Here is an 8,367-nt window from a genome sequence, read left to right as displayed (position 1 = left end):
GACTGTTCCACAGTCAGACCCTAGCCTTGGTTTGATGATACAGAGCTTTTCCACTGTCTCTTTCCACAGATGTAGGCAATTTGATTTCTGTGTATTCCATCTGGTGAGGTCCATGTGTATAATCGTCTCTTATGCTGTCTAAAGAAGGTATTTGAAATGAACAAATCACTGATTTTGCAGAATTTTATCATGCGATCTCTAGCATCATATGTATCACTAAGGCCATATTTTCCAACTACTGATCCTTCCTCTTTGTTTCCACCCTTTGCATTCCAATCAGCAATGATCAATACATTTTGATTGCATGTTTGATCAATTTTAGATTGAAGAAGTTCTTAGAATTCTTCTAGTTCATCCTCACTGGCTTTAGTGGTTGGTGCATAAACTTGAAAAATAGTGGTCTCAACTGGTCTTCCCTGTAAGTGCATGGATAGTATCCTATCACAGACAGCGTTGTACCTCATGACTGATCTGGGTATGTTCTTTTTGACGATGAATGCAACACCATTACTCTTCAGTTTTCATTCCCGGCATAGTAACCATTTGGTTGTCAGATTCAAAATGGCCAATACTAATCCATTTCAGCTCACTAATGCCTAAGATATCCATGTTTATGCGTTCCATTTCCTTTTTGACTATTTACAATTTTCTTAGATTCATACTTCATATATTTCATGTTCTGATTATTAACGGATGTTTATAGCGGCTTCTCTTCATTTTGAGGAGTGCCCCATCAGTAAATGAAGGTGTGAGGGTATTCCCACAGGCTTTACTTCATTCACGTCATCATGGTCAATTCTACTCTGAGGAGGTAGCTGTTCCCCAGTTGCATTTTGCATGCCTTCCAACCTGAGGGGCTCAATTTATGGCACTATATCTGACAGTGTTTCTCTGCTATTCATAAGATTGTCAGTGACTAACTATTTGGAAGTAGTTCGTCTCTCCCTGTTCCTAGTGTTTCTTCACCTGGAAGCTCACATGAAACCTGTCCATTATGGGTGACCCTTGTGATATTTAAAATACCCATGGCATAGGTTTCAGAATCACAGCAACTCACAAGCCATCACAGTACGACAAACTTGACAGATGAGTTGTGGCCAGGACTCCATAGTCAGGGTAAATTAGAAAAAATAACAAAGAAATCTCAGCAAAATATAATTGCTGTTGTTGTGTGCTGTCCAATCCAGTCATTCAGACTCATCAAGACCCTATGTACAATAGAATGAAACACTGCCCAGTATGGCACCAATCTAACTGGGTTCCAATTTATAAAAGAAAATGAAACACACAAAGTAGAAGACACTATAAAATTCAGTGCTTCAACCAATGCCAACTTGAAACTCAAAGGCTTGTTAAGTGCAGAATGAAAATACACTTTTGTAAGCTAAATTCCTAAGATTTATCAGTTTTATAAAGAAATGAAAATTGGAGGAATATTTTCCTTCTTGTTAAACTCTGGAATTTTAGCTTATTATTAAACATCACTGTTAAGACATCAGGTGCCTTCCATATATAAAAGCTCTCAAAGGTAAAACAGATATAAACAAATTTACAAAATTTGTCTGTTTAAAACAATGAAATTCTTACAAAATAAAAAATCAAAATTGTTTTCATCTCTGTATACACAAAACAAAAACTTAAGCATTACCAATACAGATCTTTCTTCAGTGAGTTATCTAAAATTCCTATTTAAATTTCCAAAGTATTCTTGCAAAGTCATCATAATACCAAAGAGGAAACTGTATTTCTACACATGTACCTTTCAGATAAACCTTCAAACTGTAATTTAACATTCAAATTTAAACACTCTTTGCCATGTATATTTCAAAATGTATTTAGAAACACTATATAACAACAAAACAGAAAAGGGAAAATATTTTAACTCTGAAAAGATTTTTTTTTTTTTTTAACCTGTATGACTTGTAAATAATGTGTCTAGAACAATGGGATATTTTTAATAAAGAACAAGCAGGATTAATCAAGTCTCTTCATGAGTAAATAGCCTTTGTTTTTCTTTCTTGTTTCTCAAGTATAACTTCTGGGATGTTCAATAAATTCTATATGTAATCATATAAAACTTCTATACATGAGGACTGAAAAGATATATTATCTAGCAAAGCCTAAAAAAAGATATAACAGTCCAAGATAGTGGACAATTAAAAGTGTATATGTCTAGGTTGTTGGAAGTGGTTGCAGGAAAAACTAAAACAAGTACAAAAAAATAGCAAAGGCCATGTTGGTCAAGTCTATGAGGTTAACCCAGAAAGGGCTGCAGGGAAAAATCTTTCAGCAACCTCATTTCAAACTTATTCAAGTTTATGTCAATCATTAAGATTAGTCAAGTTAGGTAAAACTCAAGAAAGGTTAAATGGGACACTAATTCTTATGAGGAACATCACCTGAATCAGAATACAGGTGTTATAAACAAATGCTGTTTGTTACTATACACTATGAAGACTCATTTACAAATTTCTCAATTGTTCACTTGTCCAGTTAATTAACTGAGCTAAAATAAATGATTAGTGGATAACTCATTAGCCAATCAAATCTGTTGCTATCATAACAGTTGCTTTTATAAACCCAGAAGGAATGAAACTGACAAGGGGAAGGGAAAAAGCAAGGTTAGACACATATTTTTAAAAAATCAGGAAGGCTAAATGCTTATAACTACTTGAGCTTAAAACTGTTGTATACTCTGGATCACTACACATCATTTCATAATGGATCAATACCAAACGGATTAAGCGGATGTCTTTGAAAATCTAAATTAAAAATTTTATTTAAAAAAACCCTACTATTAAAGACCAGTATTTTACATCATTTAAAAGTTCAGAAAGAAAAATAATTATTACACTTCAGTCGTCTTTTCAGTATCTTTATAAACAATACATAAGAAATGGATTTTATTAACCTCTTTAATAAGCAAAAGCAAGAATCTAGCATTTTTAAGGACAGCAAGCTATTGACTTATAATTCAACAGAATGTGGGTCTCTGAGAACACTGAGTTACTCATTTTTAATTCTACCATATTCTCTCAAATTTTCTCTAAATTTCTTTGATATTTTATGTATAAAAGCAATTAACACATTGTTTTATAAAATTCTAGCTTTGAGCCCAGTTATATAACCTAAGTTTTGAAATACATTATTAGAAAAATTTTATTTTGACACTAATGAAATATAACTTGATGTATTTACTATGTATCCTACCAGTATGTATACATTTTGTTGCTGTTATACGAAAGTATCCCCATAATCCAGCATTCCAATCTCAAATTATATGTATTTTGAATGTATCGTCCCTATCATTTTAGTTACCAAATTCTCTCAAAGCCATCCAGTCAATTCCAACTCATGGTGACTCAATAGGGCAGAAACCCTTAGAGTTTCCAAGACTATAAACCTTAAGAGGAATAGAGAACCTCATCTTTCTTCCACAGAGCACCTGGTGGGTTTGAACCACTGACCTTTTGGTCAGAAATCGAATGCTTAGCCTATAGAAATATGACTAGTGTTTCTAAAGTCAAATTGTTTTAAATATAATTCACTTGAAACTATAACCTCAATTTTCAAACTGACATGAATCCAACCTACTGATTCTGGTTAAATACAACATACTATACAGTTAAATAGAGCTATATGACCAATAAGAATAAAGGGGCGGGGGGGTGAAATGTTCTTACCTGGTAGTTTCTTTTCTCAGATAATGTATGTCCATCAGTCCTCACCATAGAGTCGTGTCCTTTCCTCACAGTACTGGAGGCAATCAAATAGAACTGTCACTCAAGGGTCGTGTCACAGGAAGGACCGCCCACCAGTTCTCCCTCTAGAGTGGAATTATCCAAAAGCCGTCAAAATTACTAACATGTAAATAAATATATAACAGCAGCAAAAATATCCAATATGATACAATTTTTCTTAAAAAGGCGCATGTTTCTACTCTAACTGATTTTCCTTTTATAAATTTAGAGAGGGTTAGAGTGGCGCACATCCTTTATTTGAGGTAAAAATTATTAGATATGAAAAAAACTTCCAGTTAAAACTATGTGCCAGATCTCCCTCACATATGAGGAAGAAAATATAGTGAATAAAACTGAAAAAAATTCACTTCAAAATTAGCATACACATATTCTTAATGTTAATATTATGTTATATATATGTTAACTTAAGAAACATCTAATTAATTCCTACTCAGTCATACAACTTCAAACCACTCCCCTCCACATGCTATATTATATATAGACATTGTTAAGCACTGTGGAGTCAGTTCCGACTCATGGTGACCCTGTGCAGGGTTTCTGAGGCTGTAGATCTTTACGGGAGCAAAAAGCCTCATCTTTCTCCTGCAGAACGGCTGGTAGTTTTGAATTGCTGACCTTGAAGCTAGCAAACAGATTTGTAACCACTACAATACCAGAGCTTCTTATATGGACGACAGATGGGTAAAACTTATGTAGCTTCTAATTAATTTCAATTTATAATCCCTATGACATAATCCCTATGATGATAAAATATCACATGTTCTTAAAATAAAGAGATCTGGTAGCACAATCTATACAAGCAGGTTGCTAACCTCAAGGTCAGCAATTGGAAATTACCAGCAGTTCCACAAGAGACAAATGAGGCTTTCAGGTCCCACAAAGATTTACAGCCTCAGAAATCCTATGGAGAGTCTCTATTAAGTCCTAACCAACTTCACAGCACACTAACACCTCCACCATTCTTAAAATGATTAATAGATACAAATCTAACTCAACAGTCTAATAATAAATTTTAAACAGCAGCAAAAAAACTTTGATGCTTTTATCCTTAAATGTGTTCATATTATACATACTTCAAGAGAACTGTTTAACTAAGTGAAGAAAAATAACGATGCTAATTTGCTAATCTGAATACAGATAAGTAAATCCAACATGACTGCATTGTGCATCTCAGGCTCATAATTCAATGAAGTAGAGATGATAGCCACCACAGACGCTAATTTAACAACTACAAATGAAAATAAGAGACTGAAGACTTGAAATGTGTGTCTGAAAATCATCTGTAAATATATGCCCTCAAGATAAAATGTGGATTCCTGGTGTGAAACTAAAGAATCAGGGATAGACTGTGAACTACGAGGTTGGCAGTTCACACCCACAACTGCTCCTCGGAAACCATATACAGGGTTGCTAACAGTCGGTAGTGACTCGATGGCACGTAACAGGAGCAACAAGACAAATGTTTCTCATCTAAGGTTTATTATGGTATTTACACTAGGAAAGTAGTATAAATTACTTAGTAAACAAGAATAGGTATTTTGTTTTTAATGTTAACCATTAAAAATTAAATTCAACAACATCTTTGAATTCTACAATGCTTTAAAACAATCAAAATGAGACCAAATGGCCCGAAGCTAAGATGACAAAGAAAGAAGACTGGGAAACTAGATTATTGGAAACAAAATGACAGCAATAGAATTAATGAGAACGTTGACACATTAAAAAAAAACCTAATACCAACGAATAATTTGTGTAGAAATTGTTTAATGGAAGCATAATTTTCTGTGTAAACACTCCTCAAAAACACAACATAGTATTTTCTTAATGACACAGAAAGTTACCCCAAAACAAAACAAAACAAAAAATATTATTATTAACCTTCTAAAAATAATCTCATGTTTGTTGTTAGGTGCCATCCAGTCGGTACCGACTTACAGCAACCTTTATGTACAACAGAAAAAACACTGTCCCATTCTGGGCCAACCTCAATCATTGCTATGTTTCAGCCCACTGATGTTGCTACTGTGCCAATCCATCTAGATGGGAGTCTTCATCTTTTTCTCTGACCCTCCACTTTACCTAACATGATCTACTTCTCCAGTGAATGGTCCTTTCTGACAGTATGAAATGAATGGTCCCAACTGCAGTACGAAATACGAAGCCTGGCCAACCAGGCTTCCAAGGAGCACTCTGGCTGTACATGTATACTTCTTCCAACACAGATCTACTTGTTCTTTTAGCAGCCAGTGGTACTTTCAATATCCTCCACCAACACTGTAAGTACAATGCATCATTTCTTCTATGGTCTTCCTTATTGACTGTACAACTTTCACATGCATATGAGGTAACTGAAAATACCATGGCTTGCGCCAGGCACACCTCAGTCCTCAAACTGACATCTTTGCTCTCCAACACTTTAAAGAGATCTTGTGCAGCAGTTTTACCCAATGAAATAACATTGTTTAATTTCCTGACTGCTGTTTTCATGAGTGTTGATGGTTGATCCAAGCAAAATGAAGTCGCTGACAACTTCAATCTTTTCTCTATTTATATGGATGTTATTTACTGGTCCTGTGAGAAATGTTGTCAGTATGGACAAATGCTCAAGAAATGCAATCTGTACTCATTTTTAGTGAGCGTGAGGTTTTATCCAGTTTTGCAAAATCAGGTGCCCAATCCAGTAGACACAGGCAGACATGCCACATGGCCAGCCTGCAATCTGTTTTATTGCTCTGTCCTGATAAAGCCCCTCCTCCAGTTCTCCTTCCACTGGGTATTACAGTCACATTCTCCTCCCAAAGTCAACTACTAGTCCATGCTGGGAACATCTTCATTTAAAGTTAATTTCTCTTTTCCCCCAAAAACCTCTCCAGTTTCCTTGATGGTGTATTCTTATTTTAAAGTTCCTAGCCAGCCATACCAGTTTTTCACCTCCTTCTGTTATCCTAGCCTGCTACCCAGTTTTTCACCTCCTTCTGTTATCCTAGCCTGCTATTCCTCAAGATATCCCTTATTCCTTAACTGAAGATAGACCACACCCACAAGAGTTATTTCTCACAGTCCAGTGGTGACGATTTTTGTCTGCTTTACATTGAGATGCAATCCATAATGAAAGCTGTGGCCTTTGATCTTCATCAGTAAATACTTTAACTTCTCTTCACATTCAGCAAGCAAGGTTGTATCATCTGTATATCTCAGGTTGTTAATGAGCCTTCCACCAATCCTAATGCCAGCTTCTCAGATAATGTGCTCCGCATACAGGGTGAAGATGAGTGCCTCCAGTGCCACTTCACTTTCTTGAAAAATTTCAATTTGTATTTCACCAATTCCCAGTGCCTTGTTCTTTGCTAATGACTTCAATGCACCTTGGACTTCTTCCTTCAGGATCACTGGCTCTTGAACATATGCTACGTCTTGAAATGGTTGAACATTGACCACTCCTTTTTTGGTACAGTAACTGTATATTCCTACCATCTTCTTTTGATGATTTCTTTATCATTCAGTATTCTGCCCATGGAATCCTTCAATACCTCTAGTCCAGGTTTGGATTTTTTCTTTAGTTCCCTAAGTTTGAGAAATGCTGAGCCTGTTCTTCCGTTTTGGCTTCCTGACTCCAGGTCTTTGTACATTTTGTTATAATATTTGACTCTGTCTTCTTGAGCTAACCTTTGTAATTTTTTGTCCAACTCTTGTATCTCCTCACTTTTTGCATTTGCTTTAGCATCTCTATGCTGGAAAACAAGTTTCAGAGTCTCTTCTGACATCCATTTTGGTTTTTTCCTTCTCTCTTGTCTTCTTAAAGGCTTTTTGCTTTCTTTCTATATGATGCTCTTGAGGTCATCCCATCAAGACTATTCTGGACTTCAGTCCTTAGTGTCTGTCTCATGCAGTGACTCTCACACAGTGAAAAATCTATCTTATGCCTCCTAAGCCATGGTGTCACCACTCATGTGTTAGTTTGTAATACTGTGATGGCTAACACATTGCTGTGATGCTGAAAGCTACACCACTGGTATTTTGAACTCAAGCAGCATCAACCAAGGCAAAGGGTTTAGGCAAGCTTCCAGGAGACTAAGACAAACTAGGAAAAGGGAGATGCAGATTATTTCTAAATGTTTAGTCACTGAAAACCTTATGAACAACAATGAAATACTGTCACATACAGGGTCAGAAGATAAACACCAGCAGAACATTATTTGATGTAGTGCTAGAAGACGAGTCTGTCAGGTTGGAAGGAAAACTAAAAAAGCTTGGGAAGAGGTGGCTCTTCAAAGTACAGTTACGAAATGGAGTAAAGCTTATGGGACATTCATTTGCTGAGGCAAACCTCAAAATGAGATGCAGTTGTAAAAATCCTTTAATAATCGGAACTTGGAGGATACAAAGTATGAATCTTGTAAAATTGGAATTTTCCAAAAATGAAATGGAATGCATGAAGATCAATATCCTAAGAATTAGTGACTGAAATGTACTGGTATTGACCATTTTGAATCAGTCATTTGGTTTACTATGTTAGGAATGACAAATTGAAGTGGAATGGTGTCACATTCATTGTCAAAAATACCATTTCAATGGGTTGAGTTCAACCATGTTCAATAGACCCCCA

The 8,367-nt window shown here is 35.7% G+C and overlaps 1 protein-coding gene across 1 annotated transcript in view; it reads right to left on the bottom strand.

Annotated features, from left to right (window-relative positions):
- CNOT2 (CCR4-NOT transcription complex, subunit 2) overlaps positions 1 to 8,367 on the bottom strand; it is a 184,307-nt gene that overhangs the window by 89,513 nt on the left and 86,427 nt on the right. The window contains exon 2 of the mRNA XM_006859551.1: positions 3,684 to 3,826. Coding sequence (XP_006859613.1) covers positions 3,684 to 3,731 — 48 coding nt within the window. The 5' untranslated portion in view covers positions 3,732 to 3,826. The remainder of the gene's footprint in view (positions 1 to 3,683; positions 3,827 to 8,367) is intronic.

Source organism: Chrysochloris asiatica, unplaced genomic scaffold (assembly GCF_000296735.1).
Source record: "Chrysochloris asiatica unplaced genomic scaffold, ChrAsi1.0 scaffold00033, whole genome shotgun sequence".
Classification (NCBI taxonomy): Eukaryota; Metazoa; Chordata; class Mammalia; order Afrosoricida; family Chrysochloridae; genus Chrysochloris; species Chrysochloris asiatica.
Note: the sequence above shows the minus strand (reverse complement) of the source record. Positions and strands in the feature narration are given on the sequence as shown.